This window comes from Gadus chalcogrammus, chromosome 10, assembly GCF_026213295.1.
Source record: "Gadus chalcogrammus isolate NIFS_2021 chromosome 10, NIFS_Gcha_1.0, whole genome shotgun sequence".
In the NCBI taxonomy this organism is placed as follows: Eukaryota; Metazoa; Chordata; class Actinopteri; order Gadiformes; family Gadidae; genus Gadus; species Gadus chalcogrammus.
In genome coordinates, this window is record NC_079421.1 from 15,685,060 (window position 1) to 15,708,833 (window position 23,774).

The following is a 23,774-nucleotide window of genomic DNA, read 5'->3' on the forward strand; positions in this document are numbered from 1 at the left end:
CATTGAGTTGGTGGTTTTTATTATGGGTCGATATAGCCTATAAATCCCCAGAATGTAGTCTTTCCTGAAATTGATTTTTCTTCAATTATTTTTCTATGCAAGTATCTAATGATAAAATACATAGAAGGAAGGAAACAAAACATACAATAATGAGTTCTGGCATGACTTTATTAATATTTTCTAACAGCTTCAAATAATAACAGGCACTCCTCCTGAGGGTGAAAAACCCTTCACATCACTTGGATTTCGTGCATTAACAGTGTCTTTATTACAGTGCCATACTCTCGATCCATCTTCAGATATTGAGTAAAATGTAATTGAGTAAAAATGCTGTACCAAATTGTACTTCAGAGTACAAGGAATAGAATGCTGTAGCTGAAACGCACCATGGCACAAACATGTTTCTTTCTTTTTTTTAAAACAATATGTTTCTTATGATTATAAGGGCAGTGTGGTCTAAGAACAGTTGCAATACAATGTCAAAGAGAAAATCACCATTACAACGAATATTTAAAATACAACTGCGCAAAAACGTACTGATAATCACAACAGAAGGCATGAATTATAGGATATATCAACTACTACATCATATTCCAAAGGTTGCACACTACTTTTTGTGAGGGTGGAGTATAACCATGCATGCCACAAACCATATTGCCTTCTTTGAGTGAAATTCAAGTGATCAAAACCAGGACATATGAATCATACCTTCATTTAAATTAACAGGATAATGTACATTACCATTTTTTACAACAGTCTCTTCCAATTCACATAGAAAAATAATTCAAATCGACAACACAGTTTCTTCTGGAAGCTCTGGATTGGTCCCTAGAACATGTGGACGTTTTCATATGTGTTTGTACCTTCGTTTAGTTTTGACGTGAGCTAGGTGTTCATGCTAGGACTAGAGATGCTTCATATCTACAGGTTCAGCTTTGTGGATTTTCAGGGATAACAGTACGTCTGAATGCACCAGAACAAGAGAGGCGAAGAGGTTTTGCATCAATTCTTATCTTCATTTTTTTTGTAACAGCGCAGAAATCAGTAGCAGCCATCCTTCCAAGAGTCATCCATCATTCTAGTCGTAACCAAAGACCTGAAAAAAGGAAAATATATACATGTGTTATTTTAGTCATACCCAGTTAATCAAAAGGTTTTAAGTATTCATAGCCTAAAAGGAACACTAGAGGTTTATTCCTCACAAAATGCATCACATTTTTATACAGATTAATATTTAGATATTCAAAATGTATGTTTCAGAAACACAAACTCAAGCTATCCGAATCACAGATTTCTTAATATATCTCAAAATCACCAGACAATCTTAAAGCAATCACCTCCTGCCAGGTTGTGCGAGCTTGCTTCTGGTGGATGGTGCAGTCTGCCCCCTGCTGGCCGCCGGCCGTCCTGTTCCAGCAGACAGTCTCCCGGGTACATAGCCTCCACCGTTGGCCGGGCCCGGTGACTGGACCCTGCCCATCCCGGCTGGTGCAGCTTGGATCACTGGCAGTCCTCTGGTAGGCTGGCGTGAGGTCGTCATGGAGCCCACAGGGTTCATGGCTTTGACCGGAGTGCGCATTGAGAGAGGGGACTGGCCATTGGCACGCAGTCGACTGCATGCAATACCTTCAGGGATATATGGCGTGGCTACGGTAAGACATCTGCCACATGGGTACACTGGAATACCTTCTGTGCTACGGTCAAGGCATTACAAGGGGATCCTCGCTATTTACCTAGCCGTCAATTCGATATTACATAACACGTTCATTTCTACTTACCGAATGATAGCCGTAAAGATATTCCCCTGTCATCTTCCCTATAAAATGTTATTCACAATATAGACTGAAAATGACTAAATCTATAACAATACTGGCAGAAAAAATAAAATAAATGCAGAACAGCTCATTGTAAAGGCCGTTCTTCCCCTTTTCAAACCCCTCATTGTAATGAAACCCCGTGTACCTTAGAGGCAGTAAACCAGCACCCTGCATGAAGGCAGCATTGGGTTTCGGGCGTGAGGCAACCAATATGAGCAAATATTTGCGTTAGCAAAAGTTAACCTGAAGATGTCCTCGGGTTATGAATCGGAAGGAAGACAATGAGGTGTTTTTTTGAGAAATTGTATCTAAAAACACACAAAGGGTTTTAGTACAAGGAGAGAGTGACACATGTAACTGAGTAGCAGTCTGTAGCGGATAGGCAAGTGGTGGGGATGTTACATAGGTAGGGGGGCGGGGGGTCGAGCAATAGGCACAGGAGAAGTGAGGTAGAATGCCAGGTGAGGAGGGTAGGGTTACCTGTGGAGGGGGAGTGGTTTAGGCGGGACATGCGGTTGCCAGAGCTCTGAAGGTTAGCCTCCATGCTGCGGCTGTTTCTGACCGCCTCCAGGGAACGTAGGCTTGTGCGGGGTGCCAGATTGGGCATGCTGTGTCTTAACTCCTCTGCAAACACACACACACAGACACACCCATTTAGGTAAATAGCCCCACAACATTAGGACACCTTTTCTTGAAAGTACTTTTGACAGTGATCGGTCGGTCAGTTTGCACCCCTCCAAAAGCAGTTTGGGGAACAACAGACCAAGGCTTACCCTCGCTCTTCGCGAATTTGAGAAGCTCCGGGCTAGGGCCCTGAAGCGAGCGCCTGGGCGCCCGAGCGCGCGGCGCCCCGAGACGGCTGCCGGGCTCCTGGCCGTGGTTGGAGGTGGAGGGGGACAGGCACCGCGGGGAGCCCAAGGGAGACGGGGTGAACCGCTGGCGGGGCTGGGGGACGGGGCAGTACGCTTCCTCCTCGTCCTCCAGGCTGTAGCTGTCAAACTCCTGGTCGCTGTAGGGGCCGCCGCGCCGCAGGGACTGCAGCGACGCCGAGGAGCTCCGGCGGGACACGGAGGTGGAGCTGGTGGCGTAGTCCTGCCGCAGACCTGCCAACACACACACACACACACACACACACACACACACACACACACACACACACACACACACACACACACACACACACACACACACACACACACACACACACACACACACACACACACACACACACACACACACACACACACACACACACACACACACGTTTGTACAAAAGTACCCGGAGGCCAAAAGAAAACCGAGCTGAATAGAATGCAATTATTGTAGGATTATGGTAGAAGCATATTGACAAAACATTTAAGAAAATGAGTGCATGAAATGTGCTTGGTTTTAGCCCACGGTTTCTTTACCAGTGGTGAACTTGCACTGCCCTCAACACACACTCAAAACAGTGACGCCACGTGTACAGGGCACTATTTACATAACTCCTCCACTCACTCTCCTCCTGCAGCCGAGCCATGATCTGCACGTCGGTCAGATCCTGCAGCTTGTAGCCCATGGAGATGGAGTCGTCTGACGTGCTGAGCTCACTGTCGATGGACGACTGAGAGCTCAGAGCGGAGTTCACGCGCACAAGGCCTGCAGACAGAGCAGCACAACGCTGTATGCAGGCACAGACTGCAAACGTACACAACTCAAAAAAGGGACAACGTACACAGTGTTTATTTTGGGAGTTGTTCCGACATTAAATAAATAAATAAAACCCAGCCCAAATACCTGACGTAACCCCCAGACATCACGCCCCCTAGACATGTCAAACGGAATTAATACCAAAGGGCTTGACTGCTGCTACGGCAAAAAGTTGATGCTGTACCAAAGTGTATGCAAAACACTTCCAGACAGGCTTGTCTGTCTGTATATCTGTCTGTCTGACCCACAGCCGCTTCCTTCACACTGGGACAGATCGCTATGGACAACGTCCACATCCAGGGAGGTTTTGGTTATGTAACCAGTCCAACATTAGACAAGGGTCACCACCCACCAGCAAAGCGTTTTAAAGTTCATGCAAATACATACTCAGTGCTTTCACAACGCAAGCACAAGTCTGTTTTTGACTTGACACATAAAAAGGAATGCATTGTGAGGAAGTTATGCAATATTAAAAAAAAGATGAAATCATTGTGTGTTTTAAGCGTACCCCATGTCAAAGCCCCAGCTCAGTAAATCGGTTCCACGCTTCAATATTAGCAACACAAAACACAGAGGAATGGACAACACAATAAATATGACCTCCAACCTGTCCATCATTGTCTTTGTGATCCGTCTAGAAGGCATTTTATTGCACGCATTTACCCGTAATAAAAACAACCACACCCAAGGACAATAACAGTGCAGTGCTGCGCAGGCGACAAAGAGCAAGGTGTGTTAATGTCATGCCATACCTGAGCTGCCACAGGTTAGTAGGGATTTGTTAGTCGATTTGTGGTACCCGGGGGAGATCAGGCCGGAGCCTGCTGAGCCCGCCTCTGTTGAGCTGGGGCTGCTGTACATATTCTTCCATCGAGAGGCTGCAGAGTGACAAGAAGAGAAAGGACATTGGTTTAGCCCCTGATGCAGTCGATCAGCTCCCATTGCCGTTGAACTCAGACGGACGAAAAAATAACAATAATTTAATCACAGTACGATTACTAAAACAAGTTCCAGCAATTTAAAGTATCAACATTGCAGCCCAAGCCCGATACAAAACTTCCTGTTTTCAACCTCACCACACCATTGGATGGCTAAGTAAACAGGTTTCACAGGCGTACACCTGCATAATGGTAGCATTTTAAATGAAGCCGAGCCAGGGAGTGGTTGGAGAAGAGGAGTAACTCAAGCTAACCCATGACTTCAGAGTCATTTAGCTGCAATGTGAATGGCTTTGTTGTTCCAGTTTCGCACCGTGCACGCAGAATGAGCAGACGGCCAGGTTAAATAATGAATAGGGTGTGACTGATCAATCACAAACAGACACAGTAAGGTACCTGGGACATTAGTGTATGGACTGAACCCATCTATTGACACAGACTCTCTCTGATGAGGTGAGCAGTAAATAAGGCTGACTAAAAGTAGAGGCACTGAAAGACTTTAAAGAAGACAATTCCCATTGTGTATTCAAACCAACAAAGAGTTGGGCTAAACCATTCTGAGGATGTTATAAACACCTTGAAAAAACTAAGCATTAAATGCAAATCCGTAACTTGTATGCTGTGGGGCACGAAAATGTAGATTTGGCGAAAGTGGAGAAAGACTGATATGACATTAGGGTTGCGTACTCTGGTCCAAGCGGTTGATCAGGCTCCTGCATGCCACCTCGGTCTCGGGACTCGGGTGGTCTAGCACCCTACGACACCACTTCAAGGGGGACTCCGGGCACGGCTCGGCCACGTGCTTCTTAGGCGACACGTACAACCTGAAGACAGACATGTACCACAAGCAGAGGAGGGCGAGAGCACAACATGATGAGAAAGTATTTGGACTAATAACAAGGGCGGAAGCCACTGAAGAAGAATAAAGAGATGAGGAGGGATGTGGGCACAGGGTGGGAAGCGGCTTACGCCTCACTTCCCTCCATGTGTTTATCAACACTTCCTGCGTCAGAGGGTTGGATTGTGCTGCATGTTTGGCTGAGAACACGTAAGTCGATCCATCAGTCCGTGTCACACTTTAACAATTTGTGCTTGAGAATGTCAGTGAACCTCTCAAAGGCTTACTGCTCACAGTGCCCCTGACATGATTAAGCAGCTACAATGCTGCAGTGTTTCTGGAAAAGAAAATCATCCCTGGGGGTATTTGAGTGTGTTACAATAAAAGATGGTGTGAAGTTGCAAATTAGACACATCAAGGAAACTCATCTACAACCAAAAGGGGGACATCGTCAAAGAGTAAAACAGTTACCATGGTTAAAAAAGAGTAAATACAGTGGAATACCATGCTCTACCATCTTCCATGAGGGGCTATCGGGGTTGGTGGTTCGCACGGCCCGCTTTGCATTCTAAGACTTGCCTCGTGTCATGCGAGGCAAGCGGTACAGAGGCCGTTGAAACCAAACAGTCACTGTGCTGACTGCCACATTTAAGCTTGAGGTCACGTGAGCATATTCTTTTAGCCAAGGGACACAAAAGGCCAGCGCTCATTGGCTCTGGAGTCTTGACAAATCAACCGATGCTCATCTTCCCATTAGGCAAACACAAAAGGCATCCAACTCCCACTGGCATAAGCAACAATGCAGACAGTGCAGATATCCGGGTTACGTGTCCCAATGGGGCAAAGGGGAGTCCCAGTCTAAAGTTTGGAGTTTACGTGTGACGTGGAGAAACATCCTCAGATGTCTTGTGTCGTGTGCTTATGCACATTTGCCCCAATGTGCCCGACAAACTCACGTACACTCCGTTCAGGATCCACTCACACCCTCCAAACCCGACATACAAAGCTGTGCACCATGGGTGATCGGGCCTTTTCTGCTGCTGCCCCTAGACTATGGAACGCCCTCCCTGACCACCTGAGGGCTCCACAGACTACAGCTCTTTTTAAACGGAACCTCAAAACCCATCTCTTTAAAAGAGCATTTAGCTAAACTTTCTTTGAGGTTCCCCCTTTTTAATATTTTTTTTGGTATTTTTTTCTCTGAAGCACTTTGAGATTCTTGAATATAAAGTGCATTATAAATACAATTTATTATTATTATTATTATTATTTGTATGGGGTGTACATAGGGCACATTGCACTAGATTTCCATAACTTGGTTAGCTATTTGGAAACCTCTTTCAATTGTCTCAGACAAATATGGTACTACGAGTGATAAATAACATCCTTCAGTTTCTCTAAGTTGGTTATTTTCCTCCTCAGTTACTTCTCCAGCCTTGTTCTCTGAGCTCCCCCCCCCCCCCCCATCACATGCTGTACAATTAGTCCGAAAGCCGAAATCCAGCTTCCAGTCCTGGCGCCTGCCTGGATCAGATTATCAGCCTGCGGGGATTACTGTTGTGGCTGTGATAACCCGGGAAAAGCACATATGGTATGGCTAATTATGTGAAACAGAGAATGCCATAACTGGTTGGACTATTAAACCCAACAACTGAGCTTCTTAAGAAGCCACAAAGAAGACTACAAGCTACTTGTTCGAGGGCATGTAAATTGGGAAGCATGCACACACATAGCGTAGGCTATGTGTGGGGTAAATTAGTTCTGTGTAAACCAAAATGAAGGGGGATTATTCAGCATTAGTAGTGCAACTGACCTTTTTAGGAAATCTAATCCTACCAATTAAATCGAAACCTACTAATTAAATTCTGGTAAGAACTGCTTCAAAACTAGATGGTTGTAATAAGCCTAGTTTAACTGAATTGTACACTCAGTAATAATCATACATTTATGTATATTAGATCAAAATCATGCAAACCTGAAAACAGGCCTACATCGCGACGTGTGGGGAGATTGACAATAACAAAAGTAAAATGTGACCCAAATTGGTTAGGGCAATGCAGACCACAAGAAAAGCAGGGACCCTGCCTAGATGTATCCATACGTACCAACTGTCTCCATCGTCCACCTCTGCACACTCATCTTCTAGATCCAGGACATCCAACTCATCCAAGGCGGTTTGGTCAACCCCAGAGTCACTCTCGGCGAGAGTCTCTGATTCATAACTCTCCTGAGATGGGCTTTCTGGAGTCTGGGGTTGCCCCTGGGCTGGCTCTGGTCCATTGCTGCAGGGCAAGGTCAGGAATCCCATACATGGACCCCCAAAACCTTCTGCCCCTTCTTCTTCCCCCAGTCTGCTTGCCCCAGGGAGAGGGGACATGTCCTCACTGCTGTAGCTGCTGCTGGTGTCCTGTGGGGGAGAGAGCTCAAACTCTCTGCTGCTCAGCTCGCCACTGTGGTCCAACCTGAGGTCAGGGTGGCTAACGCCTTCACAAGAGAGCCTCTCATTGATGTTGCTGCTGGCCGAGTGATTGTTGTAGCTGCCGTTATGAATGGGTTTGCTTCCCCTGTTGCGAAGGGTCTGGTTTTGAACCTCCAATCTACGCACAAGCTCCTGTAGCTTGCGCACCTCCTCCAACTCCACCCCTGCTACGTCCTGCTCTTCCTCGAACCCAGGATCTGAACTTTCCATAAGGCCACTGGAGCATCCACAGTCAGGCTTTTGGATCGCAGTGGGGTTGCCTGGAACCACCATGCTTTCAGCCTAGGGTAGGAAGGAAGAGTATTAAATGCTTATTTACACTCTCTCTCTCCTCCCCCCACACACACACACACAGACACACACACACACACACACACACACACACACACACACACACACACACACACACACACACACACACACACACACACGCACATCTGCAAATTATAACAAAACCAATAATTAGCATTGCAAATATAGTGAAATGAGAGTAATAAAACCTAAAGGTCGAACAAGGCGCATATAGCAGCACCATTTGACCACATCTCGACCCTGTGTCCACGCCGTTCACGATGAGCTAACGTTAACTAATAAGTTCCAAGCAATCAATAATCAATATTTACAATTTCGACAGTATCGATGCATTATGCACCAACAATATCCTAGTCATTCGCCAAATGTAATGAATATGCAGTAGTTTAGCTGCACGGATCGGATAGAATATAAGATATATCCGTATTTAAGTTCGTTCAGGTAGCAAGCAAGCGGTAGCAAAACAAACCTACCGGTAAGTAAGCCGTGTTGTCGTGAGGTGAAGCCTGCCCGCTCGTTAAACTATTATATTCCCGAGATGTGGCATGGATCTAACGGTCTATTTGCACCATCGTATATAGTTAACAGAATAGCAAATCGATTTTTGATTGATCAGGCATCGAAATGACTGCAATTAATCCATTGTTTGCGATGCTGTAGGAAGCACATCGCTTGAATTCACCATCATGAGCGTTTTGCTCACCCGCTTGTTGATGGACATTAGTTAGCCCAATCATCAAACCTAGAGCAGTGCTAAGCTCCTCCCACTTACGGGTTGTAACTGTTGTTTGGCGCCCTCTGAAGGATGCCTTTCGAATTGCTATTACCAGGTCTTTGTCCAGGTGTGGTATTTAATGCGCAACTCAAGGTGGCGTAGTTTGAACACAAATTCGCGGAAACAAGGATACCGCCGAACAAGGACGTTTGCTTCTGCTGTTATGTACTGCCGTTAGTCATTTTGTACACTGTGGTCCCTCCCACCCAGATTTGCCTCTCCCTGGGATTAATACAGGGTTATCTTTTATTATACAAGTATTGTTTGTTCTAAAGGGGCTATTGTATGCTAAAGGGCCGTCTGTCTGCCCAATGTTCTGCTTATGGCCTCTGTCTGCATGAACTTAATCATATTGTGCTTGCCAAACTGCCGTTTCATGTTTGTCTATGGCTGTGCCTTCCTCCTCTCTGTTGCACGAGATAATAGGGAAGTAGTGTTGAAAGCAACAGTTCCTGTATAACTAGTTTTGGGAGACAGAACTGTAGTACACCACTCGGTTACTTAGCTTACAGAATAAATGCAAGATATAATGTAAAAGATGCAGATCCAGAGAATCAAGACAAAAAAAAAACTATTATAGGTATTGTCAGTGAAAATGCATTGCCGTTGGGGGTTTTCACCTCAGTGAGAAATAGCATTAGGGATTTTTTTACTTTAGTGAGGACTGGGAGGCCAATTTCGTTAGGGCTTGTTTAATTTGGTCTATAGACAGATTTCCTCTTGGCCTCAGACTATGGTTACTGGTTTCCTAATTTGTACCCATGTATTTGCTCTCAAAGCCACACCTAAAAGCATGTCTGTACGAAGGGCTTGCATGCTGCAATGTGAACATGTTGAAACGGGTACGACATGGGAAATTCAGGGAAAATTGTGCTCCACGATCAAGTATGAACACGCTGATAAGATTTATTTGACTGACAAGACATTTCAATGACCGTGTATTATAGCCTACAGTAGGAAGTGGCCTAGTACAAACTGAAGTAAATCCAGGCCCGTGTTTACCATCCAGCTGATAATTCTGCTGTTTGCACAGGCAGACTTGGTTAAAACCAAGGTCGCACCCTGGCCGTTTGTTTATGGAGCCACCTTTTAAAGCATGACTGCCAAAAGTCAGGTTGAGACACACTTCACTCACCCAAACAAGTTAGCATTGTATTGCCTGGGAAAAAAGGGGAAGGTGCAGCAATGGTCCATGCCTTTGGCATCTGCCGTTTCACATGCCTTCAAATATGTGAAAGATAAAAGCTAGAACATGTCACGGTCTGACTTCTGGTAATCAATACAATGCACAACTTCGAAAAATGAAAAGGTTCATAACATGGTAGAAAAAGCAACACCAGAGTTTGACACATTGAGATTTATTCAGAAAGAAATAATTTGTCTGCACCATCGTTTACACTTCCGCATGGCATCAATTTACAGGTCATAATGTTGATAATCAAATTGCTTATGCAAGTAAGCTAATACAAATATTGATGGCCAAATTTATACCCACTGACACAGTGGGCCTTTCTACAATACATGGCAGATATCCAATTTGTTGCAGCAAGGCTATAGTTTCACTGAGGCAACCAAGTCTCTCAGGAAGGGCTGGCGGACTGCAGTCGTTGAATAGGGGGGGGCCTTCATGATTTTTCAGCTGCTGCAGCTTGCTTCTTTTCTTCCTCAATTTCTGTGAGAAATAGAAAATGGAAGTGATCAGTTTTACATACATTTACAGTTCAGCCTCGTTTTTAAGTTTCTGAGCTAATTTCTGCTTTGATGCATTTAGGCCAAGATCAACAAAGTGGCTGATCATTGAGAAGATTAAAATTGCATGCATTGTCAGTAACAGCTCCAGTGTTTCTTGCCGTTATTGTTGATTTCAATATGACACTGCTCAGGCAGCTGGGGTGACCGACATCATGCATTGGGCTCCCTCAAAAGCAGCTTAAGTTCACTCAATGGACTAAAATTAATGAATGTTTTTACTACGTTACCCAAGAAAATTATAAGCACAATGATAATTTAATTAGAGCGACTTCAACTGGTTTATTCCAATTGAAATCAAGCCTTCCAACTCAAGGCAGTTGATGTGTAGAAGGTGTGTGCCTTTTATTTTCTCTTATTCCTTCTAGCGGGGTGTAAACAAGGATCAATTATGCAACTTTTGCCTGCAGGGTATACTTGGGCATGTATCAGCAGTAACGACGCAGTCAGTAATTCAACCACCCTTGGCCATAATAGCGGCCTTCGGCACGGAAGGAGAGGAGTTAACCCTTTCTTAACAGTACGGTGAGCATGGGAAAGATGTGTAGAAGATGTTGTAGAATGTGTTGCTGCGTCAAGTTTCCTTGTATACTTGGAACATACCTTCCTTGGTAGGAAGTTTGTTTTTTTCTTGGGTTTCTGACTTTTTCAGTGTGCTCTTGTCAAAGCATGGCACTTTATTGAGTGTTTCTTCCATGGTTGATAGCTGTTCAGACTTGGCTGGATTGCTGTTGGAAGAAGAACAGAAAGAATACAAAGCCAATTTAAAAAGGTAGTTTGAATAAAACTTTTTTACTTGTAGGACTCCAACTGTGTTTATAGTTGGTCTTCACCCTTACTTACAATAGCCTTTGGAATAAAGCGCAGACCGACTAAATGTTGAAAAAAAAAAGACGGGCAACAGAAGACAAGCTACTACATGATAGGGATGTAACAGTGACGCCCTATGTTGCTATGTGCTGTGCCTGCCCATACAGGCCAGACACACCTTAGTCAAAAAAAAAAAAATCCATCTGACCAGGGGTTATACAATAGAGACACTCAAGATAATTGCTTGCAGTGCTTTATGATCCATGCTGTTGGGTTGAACAAACATGGATAACACAATAAACAGGCATCCAGAGTATATTACTATTAGAATTATTGAGTGAGGTCAGGATGAGGTGTATTGGGCCGTTTACCTACTTCTGCGAGAATATGCAATACACAGAAAATATAGGCCTACAGGTCATAAAATGTTAAGGCAGTGAAATGCATTTACCGAGAGGCCCGATAATGAAGTTGTTTGTCTAGTGGGCGAGGTCTTGAGTGATGTTTTTAAGGGACTGCCGTTAACATGCACCTTTTTCACCAATTACTATCGTCCTCAGCCATAACTACCAACGCCACCTTGGTGCGTCAACGTTTTCTATTCATCGAACCAAAGTAAGACGTCGTGAAAAGATGAATGCATACGCTTACAGAAGGACGGATAACAAATCATCAAGTCATGATTAGACTATCGTCAGCTAGATTTCGAAATCAAGTAGCCATGACATATTAGCTAGGCTGCATTGAAATGCAGCACAATTGTGAACATAAGGTTCTTCTCCCACTGACTCGACTAAAAATACAATTAATCCAGCAGACGTCAAACAACATGCAATGCTGTGTAGACAAGGGTCACATGACTTTAATTAAGGGTGTTACGTTTTGCAAACAAATAGGCTATTCGCTTTAAACAACTCAAACTCTGGGCACAAAACCTCCTAGCTAACTGGTGCCGGTCCTAGTGCGTACTTCATTCCACAACTATATGAATAAGGTTATAAATGTCAGGATACAGTTATTTGGGCTTTTACCTGATGTAGAGGTGATTTCTTTAAAGATGTCGAAAGTAGTGCGCCTGAATAATCCTTCCCAAGCCATGCGTTTAAATAGTGACAGCACGCCCTTCTACACGCCCACATAGAAAACAGTCTGCGAGATCCAATTGGGCGGTTCATTTATAGGTCGATTGTTATTGGATAAAAAAAGACTGTAAACGTAATGGGTCTTCTAACGGGATATTTAACACTCATTAGGCCTTCATATCTCTAACTGTCCTCACTTTTTCTGAATTGTATGGATACAAGCTACATATGTTAATGATGTTATGAATACATAATCAATCTGTTGGGTCTCTCTGCGAGTACTGCGAAGAGGGACTGATGTACATCAAAGGCACCGACAATCGATGGAGCTTGGGGAAGATCTAGCGGCCTAAAATGATATGACATCCATGCCGTGAATAAATTGCGATTAGCCACCGTGCATTGGCACTAGTCTGTCTTAATAATTATAATGCCAATTTAATTATCCTAATCCAAATAGGAAACCCACGAACTTGATTAATATCCCATTTTTATTACGTAACTTTCTATTCATATATGGTCATTGCAATGCACTAATTAAGAGTTACTCAAATACAGGATAGAATATTTATTTGGTTTAAATACAGGATAACCTATCGTTTGGCATTTATCCTACATGTGTAACATTTGGTTATTTATTTGTTTCTTTCTTACATATCAATATTTCTATAATGTGTAAACATACAATGGTGCCCCAATAGCATTAAATCAAATCACCTCACATTAACCTAATTAGACACCTTGAACGTTATTATCCTAAAAAAGTCTTTAGAATTATAGAACAGTAAAGCTGACCCACAACCACCAAGGTACCTTTAATTTTTGTAACAAAAAACTGGTTCATTCAAATTAACTGGAATGAATGATAATGACAAGGCTTTGAGCTCCCGATGATATATTATATCTATCTATATAGGTATATATTAACAACTTCTGTCTCACAGTGTTATTGGTATATTCCGAAAATAGCTCATTGGCTACAGTGGTGAAGATAATAGCAGTGAGATTCTTAAGAGAGAGGTTCCCTGAGAATTATGTTTCTTTCTTCTCATCATCGCGATGCACGCTTCTGCTGTTGGTCGTAGATGGCGGTGGTGATCCCCCAGGTGATGCATGAGCGCAGGATGACCAGCGAACCTCCTCGGTACAGCAGTGCCAAGCTCCGCTGGCGGGACGTCCACAGCTTCCTCCAACACGCCCTGACTGTTCCCGCCTCCTGCCCGCCCACCCCAGCCTGCATAGTAGCCACCAGCACAGACAGCGGGTACAGAGAGAAACTGATGACCATGGAGGGCAGCGCTCCGGACAGGAAGGACGACGCGGTGGGATGGAGCCCCTGCACCTCGCCCAGCGCTCGCAGTGGCCCCTTCAGTCCGAAGTAGAAGCAGCAGCCCAGAGAGTTCCTGGCCATGATGGGCAAAAGGGCTCTGTAGTAGCCCAAGGCCAGCTCCTCAGAGCTCAGCCGCACCAGAACGGTCTTCAGCGTGGGTAGACTGCGGTCGTTTTGTCCGTTCTGCAACATGTTTTGAACTCGCTCAAACGGGGTGAAAACCAGGGCCTCCACCAGCCCCGCCGCAAGCCCTGCAACGGCTGGGAGGGCGGAGTGAGGGACGACTCTGGCAGAGGAGGAGGAGGAGAGCTTACGGAGTAGGGTATCTTGGAGGCCATGCAGCAGCGCGCCGTTTAGGGTTCGCATTAGCAAAGGGGGTGTCACCCCCCTGTAGAGCTTCAATGCTCCTTCCTTTTTCAACTGTGCCACCGCCTCGATGATGGAGATGGTGTGGAGCTGTTGCCGGAAAACGGTCTTGTAGACAGGAAATACAGCTATAGTAGGCAGGGTGGAGAGCAGGCTGGAGGTACCTCCATGCAAGTAGCTCTGTAAACGAGAGACTGGCTGTGGTGGGGTCTTGTCCTCTTGTGTACCATCCTGACCCCGCCCCATGCTGCAGAAGAATTCAATCACATATATACTATCATATTTACATTTCAGATGATGAAATAAATGTTGGCTATAAAGTAAATGACACAATATTGTTAATATTCAAGATAATAGCGAAATGACTGGCTAGGCATGATATTATGAAGGTCTAAGAGAACAGTTGTGCGATATTAGGCTATATAGTGATTAAATGATTCAGGTAAACTATACGAACAGTAATTAGATTTAAGGGTACTTACTCTGCGAGTGAAGGCCAATCGGTAAAACAAACCCGAACAAAATATAAAATGTCGTAACTAGTCGTCCTTCTCCGTTACAAGATGTCTCTTGGTAACACCTTGCATCATCATGTATTCAACAATTGTCATTGTAGGCATACTTACAGGGGAAAAATAACATATAGGCCCATCGCTTGAGTCAATTAAGATAACAATTTAGGTACACCTTTAACATTAGCTAATGCAGGACATAGGTCGGCAGCATGAACATCGGCAATTTAATCGTTAACCCCTTCCAGGCGGTTTGTCTTGCATCACCATTGGCTAAGGGTCCTGTTGCCGCATCGACCATTGGTGGTGCCATCCATCAATCGAAGACATAACGGTTACAACCTTGCGCGCAGTTTTGCATTTGCATCATAGTATAGAAAATGCAGAATGCCATAAATACCATGATGCTGTACTACATTCGCATGTCGCAGTGTGCATGCAGTGTGCATTTCAGCATGCTTTTGTTTGGCCAAAATATCAGCACATCCTCGTAAACAGGATGCATCTTGAGCAGTTGATTTTAGAACAATTCAACGTCAGTTCCGGTCTGAACCGCACTATCCATCATCTTCTGCAGCTCACGGATGCGTTACTGCTGGGAATTTATGTACTTCATGCCGCCATGCTATCATTGTTTATATTAACGGTGTAAAGTGTTTGCAAAATCATGACAACTGTGATCCCACATTTGTATCGTATGCTCTTTATGATTAACGTATTTTGATATGTAGTAGGCCATTTGGCTCAATCACCCAAGTAAGAGCCTTACATAGTTTCTGAAAACGCACATGAAAAATGGCTGTTATTACACACGAAACACCCAACAGAAAAATAACTGGGTATATTCAATTGAAGGAAGCTCTAGCCGGCAGAGCATGCTGTAAGCCAACAGCACACATTATCGATTTTCTACCTAGAAGATGAATGGCAAACTGAACCCCCAGCAACACCACTCAACAAGTGCACCGTAACTCAACAGTCCTAGTTTTTACGTTCCTACTTTCTGGAAATATTGTTCCAAATAAATTAAAGAACTGGACTTCAAAATCCAGCGAGGGAAGAACACGTTTACCCCAAGTCAAAATATAAATGTCAAATCAGATCTTATTTTACCTTTATTTTTACCTAAAATAAAATGAACAAAACTCAGGACTGGGCATGTAATTAGCATTAATCATTGTCAAGTTTAATTGGTTGAAGGTACAGTTGAGGTAATATAAACAAAAAATGTTATCCAGAACAATGAGCCAAACCTAGCAACGTCTATACTTTGTATAGACCCTGGGAATATTCTTTTTTTTTTAACCTAGCTTCATACTGAACTTGTTGGGGACTGCATCTAGCAAGATTCAAAGTGTCTACCTTATCAACCCATAAAAATAATCCCTTTTTTTAATTGGCCGAGAGATTTGATCATACTTTTCCTTGAATCACCCTTCAAAAGGTTACCTTGTATATAGAGCCAAAGTAAACAATGTTCTTTTATTCCCCAGGTTATCTGCGTCTTAGCCTAAAGGACTTTTTATGTTTCCACGTTTCCGCAACGCAATGACCACGCAGACGCTGCAACGCAGTCGTAAACGTTTATGGTTCTGCGCCGGGTTTTGGTAAGCAGACCAATCACAGCCCTTGCTGCTGTGTCGCCTCGACAGAAGGTTACGATTTTTGGGAGGCGCACGTCCGGCTCCTGTGGTGGACGCAAGGAGGGTACGCAAGGACGTAAGGGGTCCGTAACCCCTCCCACGTTGCGGGAACGTGGAACCATAAAAAGCCCTTAATGGATAACAACATTACTACGTGGAGAGACAAAAAAAAAAATCCTACTTTCTTCTGAGGCACACTTGGTGAGTGGGGCTTCAGTTTGTAAGGTAAACTAGATTTATTTAAACACATTCACTTCAACAACAAGCACAGTTGCCTTCAAACTAACCCAAAAAAAACAGTCTTTGTAACATTGCCACCATATTGTAACAGCTTTATATTGGCCAAAAGCCTTATGCTGACCACTTGAACCAACAGGGGTGGGGGGTAAGGTATGTGCGTGCGCGAGAGATAAATGGATATATATATAATATTCAAATTTAAAAGGGCCGTAGACTATTTCTAACAGGGCAATGGTGCCAGGTCAAAGTACTGTTAGAAGGAAGAAGAGAACATTCACAGTAGATAAACTTAATTCAGCCATACACAATTAAAACACCAGCCAAAATCTCTAGCTTGGAATTAGTGCTTTATGTATGCCCAAGGGTCCAGGCTAAAGGGTGGCTGCTCAAGAGGCCAAGTGGGACTTTTGTTAATGGAGTCCATATTAGCAACAGACATAACTGCTCAAATTGTGGTTTGATAGTTGGTTAGCAGCAGAGTTTTGATAATGGTTGTGTTTGGCCAGGGCAAATCATCCCTTTTTTCTTATATTTGGTGCGACAGCGAGACGGCTGACAGGAGGGTGTGGGGTTACAAGGGGACGTGGCTGAACAGGTACGACACAGACTCTCCGTTGTGGGTCCTGCGGATGGCCTCAGCCAGGATCATGGAGATGTCAATCACCTAGAAAACCAGAGTGAGACAGAGTTAGCGTCACAATGCACAAAGAACCGGTTAGAATATAATGGATAATGTTGCTAGCGTTATGGCTTTTTGTAATTTATTGACTAGAGGTAGGAACAGTCTAGACTTGATAGTGTGTTGAGCATGCACTGTAGGGGGGAGGCAATGGAGGCCGCTGACCTGTATCTTGTTGCAGTGCTTCATCTTCTCCTCCTGAGGGATGGTGTTGGTGACCACCACGGCTTCGAAGCAGGCATTATTGATACGCGAGATGGCCGGACCAGAGAAGATGCCATGTGTAAGAATGGCGTAAACCTTTGTGGCACCAGCGGAAATCAATCTGAAAAGAAAAGGGGGAAACAAAGAGAACGATTTGTTGAAATACAAAGACCATTTAAACACGACTATATAATAGACTGGAATGCTGTTTGAGGATTCAGCAACAATTAGATGAATCCATCAAACATTCTTCCCAGGGGACATAGTTGTATCCATAGTGAACTAGTATCATTAATAAACAAGGGGTTTACTTGTCAGCAGCATGGCAGATCGTGCCACAGGTGTCGGCCATGTCATCCACGAGAATGGCGACCCGATCCTTCACGTCTCCGACCAGCACCATGCGGTCCACCTCGTTGGCCTTTTTCCTCTCCTTGTGGATCAGGGCAAAGTCCACGTTCAACCTGTCCGCTATCGACGTGACCCTGGCCAGAGGAAACAAAGGGAAAACGTGCACACGTTAAGTGAGCGGCTGAATAAAATCAACACCCACAGTTTGGTGCTATGGCACAGATAAGCAAGGCGGGTGCCGTTTCCAAGGTCGAGTCCGACAGAGATAGGGCTCAAGGACCCTCAACAGTCAAAATGCGCCACTAAAAACGGCAAACAAAATAAACACCGGCCCTGGAGTACCTCTTGGCTCCGCCTGCGTCAGGGGACACGATGGTGCAGTTCTTCCACTCGCTGATGTTCTCCTTGATCCACTTCAGCACGGCGGGCTCGGCGTACAGGTTGTCCACAGGAATATCAAAGAAGCCCTGGTTTCAGAACACAAGAGCAGAGGGCCACAAGAGTCAGGGAAACTGGAGCACGGTGTCATGTGGCACAAAGCGCCGTGGTGCAGCCACGCTGAATACTGTCGTCGACAAGCATTCATGTCGAATAAAGGGTGAGTATTATGAGAGAATGAATTAGGGTGAGATGAAGTTTCACCGTTTGACCTGAACAAACAAGATTAATAGTTTGACAGACAAGCAGCCGGTATAAAAATATAACTGAGACTCAAGAGAAAAAGGAGTAAAAATAAACAGGGAAGTTGTTAAAACGAAGAGTAGAGCGTATTGATTTGAGCAACACAAGATGACGCAATTTATTGATACCATGGAAATTCATGAGTCACGACTCAAGTAGTGCTGACTCAATGTTCCTACTCTGTTGTCTTTTTACTTTATCATTGCTTAGTAATTAATTGTGAAATGATGCGTCATAATCTGGAGCCATTGTTGTGTTTCAAACTGCCATAGCGTCTCTTAGAGACATGGCAAAAAAATATGCTTAATTGCGGCTCACCTATTATCACAAATCAGGATCATCTTAAATCTGATGGAAGACAAGCTCATATTTAGGTGAACGGGGCATTTGACATTTGGCTGTATAAAATACAGTTAAGGTTCATCAACTCGCAAGTTGAGTTTCTCGTTGGTAGAATATCTGTGGTGAAACTCAGTCCTTTCAGTTTCAGGTTGCACGACCAGGCTCTGTGCCGCCTCCCCACAGATGCCCTTCTATAACGTAGTAGGACTGCCCGATCCAAGAGGAGTGCTCACCTGTATCTGAGAGGCATGCAAATCCATTGTGATGATGTGGTCCGCCCCAGACACGGACAACATGTTGGCCACCAACTTCGCAGAGATGGGAGCACGGCTCTGCAATGACATGGATAACTTTAGTCACACAAACAGTCACTAAATGACATGCTATAAACATATTATTTTATATGAAAATAATACAGCTGCTATTCTTACACACGGGCAGAATTTAATTCAAACCCATTTCCTTATCTTTAAAATCTTAACAGGTGTCTACCATCATTGAAGATAAGTTCATAACATAAAAACACCATAAAGGCATGACAATAATTAATAAAGTAATCGCTAAATGGCAAATATTAACTTTATAAGTTATCCATGCACATGGAGCAAAGCCAATTTTAACTACAAAGATTGTTTAGTAAGATACATTCGTCTTAACATAACCCTGGATAGCTAAGATGGTACGCATGGAAAATGTTATAGAGATCCTGTTAGCGTGGCTAGTAGAGTCCATTTCATTGAATTGACCTTTAACCTTATCCCAAGGTGTATGTTGGAAATCATTGTAGGGCAGACTTGAGGGCTAGGGAGCCATTTATCGATGTTCCTGTGTTTACTCTCTTGTTGCTGATATATATTTTTTGAGATAGTCTGCAATGAGGTACTGGTCAATATTCACCATTTGCGGATACCTGACTTACAACATAATTCACTTTAAGCATGCCTTATAATGGATTCAGATCAGTTAAAACAGCACAAACAACCAATCATGGTCAGTTGGGACAAATGATCTGTTCGCTTGCATGGTTCAATGGTAAATTGGCATGAAGTATATGATTGTGATACAGGCCGTGTTTAATGGTGTGCAGTGGCTTAATGGCGTGAAAAAAGTAACTAGACAAATATCCCTCACCCCCACCTTGTCCTTCTTGTCTTGTCGGGCGTACGGAAAACAGGGGATGACGGCTGTGACCCTGGATGCTGAGGCGATCTTGCAGGCGTTAATCATTATGAGGAGCTCCATTAAATTATCGTTGATCTCCCCACAGCCACTCTGTACGATGTAGACATCCTCTCCACGCACACTCTCCCCTATCTCCACGCTGATGAAAGAGAGCAGATGGGAAATTCAACAATGTAAACTCTGACCCAGCCGTGAAACGAGAGAATAACATTTAAAAATAATGTGTAGGAGGCCAGAGTACAGCATGTGTTCAACACCATGTGTGGACTACAAGCCCCAAGCGTCTTAGCGGGAACAACGTGACAACGCGTTCTCAACAAAGATCAAGTCACCAAATGTAAACCACGTCTGTTCACTGGTCACCATTACAAAACATCTAATATATAACAGATATCTTACCATGTCTCCTGGTTGCTGAATTTCTTCGTCACAACCTTTCCAAGTTCCAGTCCAAGGCGGTCAGCTATCTTTTGAGATAGGTCCGGATGCGAGCTGCCGCTGAATATTTTAATGTTGGGCATTTTGAAAAAAGCCTGGTGTGACTAAAACGTGGTAGTAGCCCTGTAAAGCTCTGTACAACTAGTGTCGCTACGAGAATTTGTTCTGTTTGAAATTAATGAAAAGTTGATGGACTCTTGCGAGGTAAATATGTTGCCTACCTATCCACCATTATGCCTCACAATACGCGTGCGCATGTTGCTTATAGCGCGCAGCTTTCACTTACGTGGTGTCGTCATTGCGTCATCGCGTTTTCCATTCTCCGATTCTTTCCTACGTAACTTTTAACGTAGACCACATAGACAACGCATTTGCTTTCAGGTCGTACGTCACAGTCACCGCCATATTGGAGAGGTATAGATGTGCCTGTAAACAAATACACGGAGGTGCTGCGATTTTCTGGATAAAATGCACGGTAATCTTAACATTTCGCAACCGATTTGAATTATTCTTATTTATTCGATGCTTTATAGCCTACTTGATATAATAAAAATGATAATTATATAATTTATCAATTGTGTGAATTAGTATGAATATTAAAACGACTCATTGTAATCAGTTGAGAGATGAAAACATTATAGTGCACTTTGTCCACAAAAACAGCAACTCCCATTTACCTGTATTTGTTTACAGGCCATTCTTGGCTTCTGAACTATGGCAGCGATGTTGACTGATCGCTGCAAAGTGTCGGAGCATTCAATGCGGTACGGATAGATAAGCCTTCCTTAACCAGTTGCTACAGTCAGCTGGGTTGGTAGACTCAGAGCCATTTAGACAATTTTATACTCTGAATAGCTCTGGGTAAAATGATTTATCATCATACGCCCACTTGTGATGTCACCGGGCAGGGCAGATTTAAAACGGCTTGTTATGGTTCTTAATCACATTGACACCTGTCAGTGACACCTGTAAAATAGGGCCCTTTAGGAGTAGTAAGAGTGAAACGACTAGTAAAACGTTCTAGTTGATAACAATTCTAATGATTAACACGACAACACTCTGAAAATGTGTCTTCATATTTAAAAAGCGTAAAGATTATAGGTTTAATTGCAGCAACGATTATGGACTTTGTGTTGTTTTAAGGTGTAGTGAATCATGTTATTGAACAACACAAACCAAACACTGAGTCTTTAGAACATTTTAAACCATATCTCAAAAATAGTCCCAGACTCTGGATGCAGACGTCCATATTGAACCTATTATTCAGGTGATATTTAGGCTTGTAAATCCACGTTAGTTCCTGAGCCGGTAGTTGATAGCCTACGTCATGTCAGCTAACTGTAAAAAGTACCTTACTTTGCAGTTAGGTTAGGTGGCTCGAAGTGAGGTAGGCTGCTCACTGTAATGTCCTTTAATGTATGATATTCCTCATCATGTATTTGGATCAGGTCACGTTATCTGAAATGGTAGGCTATATCTTCAATATACTTTATTGCTATTAAAACATGAGTTACTTAGTACACAGACAGAAGAACACAGTAACCACAAGGTTGTTGACATTAAATAAAGACAAGGATGGAAAGGTGCACAGAAATAAACAGTTTGATGATAGGCCTAGCATGAGAATGAAACAGAAATACCCACACAATCTGTTGAAGCAAATAAAATGATGATAACCACAGAAAACGTTTATCGTCATGTTAATAGAATATGGTACAGATGAAAATACGTAGCCTACTATTATATATATAAAAATAAACATGTTCCATGCTTTATACTCATAGTATATCATTTAAAATATATGTTTTGCTATTAGCCACAGGGCCTCTATAAATAAATAACTCAGAGATGTTGTCTTTTATTTTATAAAATAGTGAAGCGGTAGGATAAATTTATTAGTATTTGATGTTTTAAAAGTATTTCTCAGGCTCACAAATATTTTCTATGTACATTTTTCTAGTATAGAATAATACATCTCCATGTACAATATCCACTGCAAAACATTGTCACAGAATTAACACCACAGCCTTCAATTTAGTGAATGCCTTTTCTTAAGAATTGGAAAATACTTTGTACAAAGTAATGGTACAATCCCTTTCAATTTGACCATTGAACTGACTTCAAAAGCCTCTGCGTATTGAGTGAAAGTACAGCAGATAAGGGAAATCATGCGGACCAGGAGGAAACAACAAAATGTTTAAGGAAAATAACAGCAAAGGGACTCCACACTGGCAAAAGAGTGTGGAACCATGATTCTGCTTTGAAATCAAGGCAGGAAATGCACCATATGAGTCCATGTTCTCCGTGGACACTTTTTTATTGAAATATCAAATGTAAAACACCAATCCCAGTCGGTAGAACATCAGTCTCTAATACTTTACACAACAAATTGTTCATTAGTTTTATATGTGAACTACAGTTTCACTTGGCACATCTGAAAGAGACAATCTGAATGTCAGAACTAGGTTTGTCAGAATCATTCTAAAATAAAATAAAACTATTTTAGATGAAACCACTTATTGTTTTATCAACCAACCATCAAATTAACCTTGGTGGCAGGTAAACCTTTGATCTAAACATGTAAGGGAAATTCTTAAGGAAACAAATGCATGTATGGTTGTGTATGTGTGCACCTAGTGTATATGTTAAATATATAAACATTTCCCTTCTTACAATAATTAACAGTTTATTGTCTTCACTAAGTGGAACTCATTCTTTTAACAGTGTATCCTGGTTTTTATCCAGCCTCTCTGTGCGGAATTATGATAACATGATAAGACAAAAAGAGGATCTCAAACATGAAACAGAGGTGTTAGTTTTATTAAAATACATAGAAAACTACTTTGTGTGATTCATAAATATTTGCTGCATTGCACAATCTATAACAGCACGTAGAGAGCATATAGGCCTATATATCTGAAAACCTGAATCAAACAAATTAACTGATGAAACCTGTCGTTCTGGAAATGAATCATGGGAAGTTCTCAACAGCAGCAAATATAAAGCCATGAACTATACAAAGAGATACAACTTCAGAGCTGATTCCGATTGCTGACCCAGATTGTTGAGACTATAATTAATGGCACAGAGCACTAATTGAGACGCTTGATTCCAGCGCTAAGGGTGCACATTAGCAAGTAGCCTTTTATTTTTTTTACCCTGACAAAGTAACTGCAGTTGGTGTTTTGCCTTTTTGGGCTCACAGCAGATGCAAATAAACTACACTGTAAATGCAGCTAATTTTCAATCAGTAGGTCTACTGTAGAAACGCAGCAGCAGTTAGCAACTCGGGTAGGCCTATAGCTACATTGTTGGCA

At 43.0% G+C, this 23,774-nt stretch overlaps 3 protein-coding genes across 4 annotated transcripts; all 3 read right to left on the reverse strand.

Annotated features, from left to right (window-relative positions):
• Positions 1-129: 129 nt before the first annotated feature.
• On the reverse strand, positions 130-8,791 carry zgc:66447 (SLAIN motif-containing protein-like). Its single transcript, XM_056600345.1, has 9 exons — positions 8,547-8,791; positions 7,388-8,043; positions 5,132-5,268; positions 4,259-4,384; positions 3,315-3,455; positions 2,591-2,920; positions 2,298-2,441; positions 1,338-1,626; positions 130-1,096 (listed from the first exon to the last, which is right to left on the reverse strand). Exons 2-9 carry the CDS (start codon positions 8,032-8,034, stop codon positions 1,042-1,044), a joined length of 1,869 nt encoding a protein of 622 aa, XP_056456320.1. The 5' UTR covers positions 8,035-8,043; positions 8,547-8,791; the 3' UTR covers positions 130-1,041.
• Positions 8,792-12,773: 3,982 nt separating this feature from the next.
• Positions 12,774-15,265, reverse strand: LOC130390239 (solute carrier family 25 member 53-like). The gene is made up of 2 exons (XM_056600077.1): positions 14,668-15,265; positions 12,774-14,432 (listed from the first exon to the last, which is right to left on the reverse strand). The coding sequence occupies exon 2, from the start codon at positions 14,429-14,431 to the stop codon at positions 13,541-13,543; it is 891 nt and encodes a 296-aa protein (XP_056456052.1). The 5' UTR covers position 14,432; positions 14,668-15,265; the 3' UTR covers positions 12,774-13,540.
• Positions 15,266-15,392: 127 nt separating this feature from the next.
• On the reverse strand, positions 15,393-20,740 carry prps1b (phosphoribosyl pyrophosphate synthetase 1B). 2 transcript variants are annotated; one of them, XM_056600076.1, is made up of 7 exons: positions 20,419-20,740; positions 19,975-20,158; positions 19,071-19,169; positions 18,157-18,281; positions 17,775-17,948; positions 17,425-17,584; positions 15,393-17,244 (listed from the first exon to the last, which is right to left on the reverse strand). In XM_056600076.1, the coding sequence occupies exons 1-7, from the start codon at positions 20,538-20,540 to the stop codon at positions 17,152-17,154; spliced, it is 957 nt and encodes a 318-aa protein (XP_056456051.1). In that variant the 5' UTR covers positions 20,541-20,740; the 3' UTR covers positions 15,393-17,151. The 2 variants fall into 2 exon arrangements, with proteins under 2 accessions (XP_056456051.1, XP_056456050.1); XM_056600075.1 differs by having other exon boundaries at positions 15,399-17,244; positions 19,969-20,158; positions 20,419-20,729.
• Positions 20,741-23,774: the final 3,034 nt, after the last annotated feature.

What these genes read in the sequence shown, in the direction of transcription:
- LOC130390239 (XM_056600077.1), bottom strand. Translation starts at nt 14,431, where the DNA reads ATGGGGCGGGGTCAGGATGGTACACAAGAGGACAAGACCCCACCACAG.
- prps1b (XM_056600075.1), bottom strand. Translation starts at nt 20,540, where the DNA reads ATGCCCAACATTAAAATATTCAGCGGCAGCTCGCATCCGGACCTATCT. An exon ending in TTCAGCAACCAGGAGACATG is followed by an intron (nt 20,159 to 20,418) that starts GTAAGATATCTG and finishes CTCTTTCATCAG; the next exon opens with CGTGGAGATAGGGGAGAGTG. An exon ending in AGCACTGCAACAAGATACAG is followed by an intron (nt 17,245 to 17,424) that starts GTCAGCGGCCTC and finishes CTGGTTTTCTAG; the next exon opens with GTGATTGACATCTCCATGAT.
- zgc:66447 (XM_056600345.1), bottom strand. Translation starts at nt 8,034, where the DNA reads ATGGTGGTTCCAGGCAACCCCACTGCGATCCAAAAGCCTGACTGTGGA. An exon ending in ACTAACCTGTGGCAGCTCAG is followed by an intron (nt 3,456 to 4,258) that starts GTATGGCATGAC and finishes CTCTGTCTGCAG; the next exon opens with GCCTTGTGCGCGTGAACTCC. An exon ending in GGCTCGGCTGCAGGAGGAGA is followed by an intron (nt 2,921 to 3,314) that starts GTGAGTGGAGGA and finishes GTGTGTTGGCAG; the next exon opens with GTCTGCGGCAGGACTACGCC.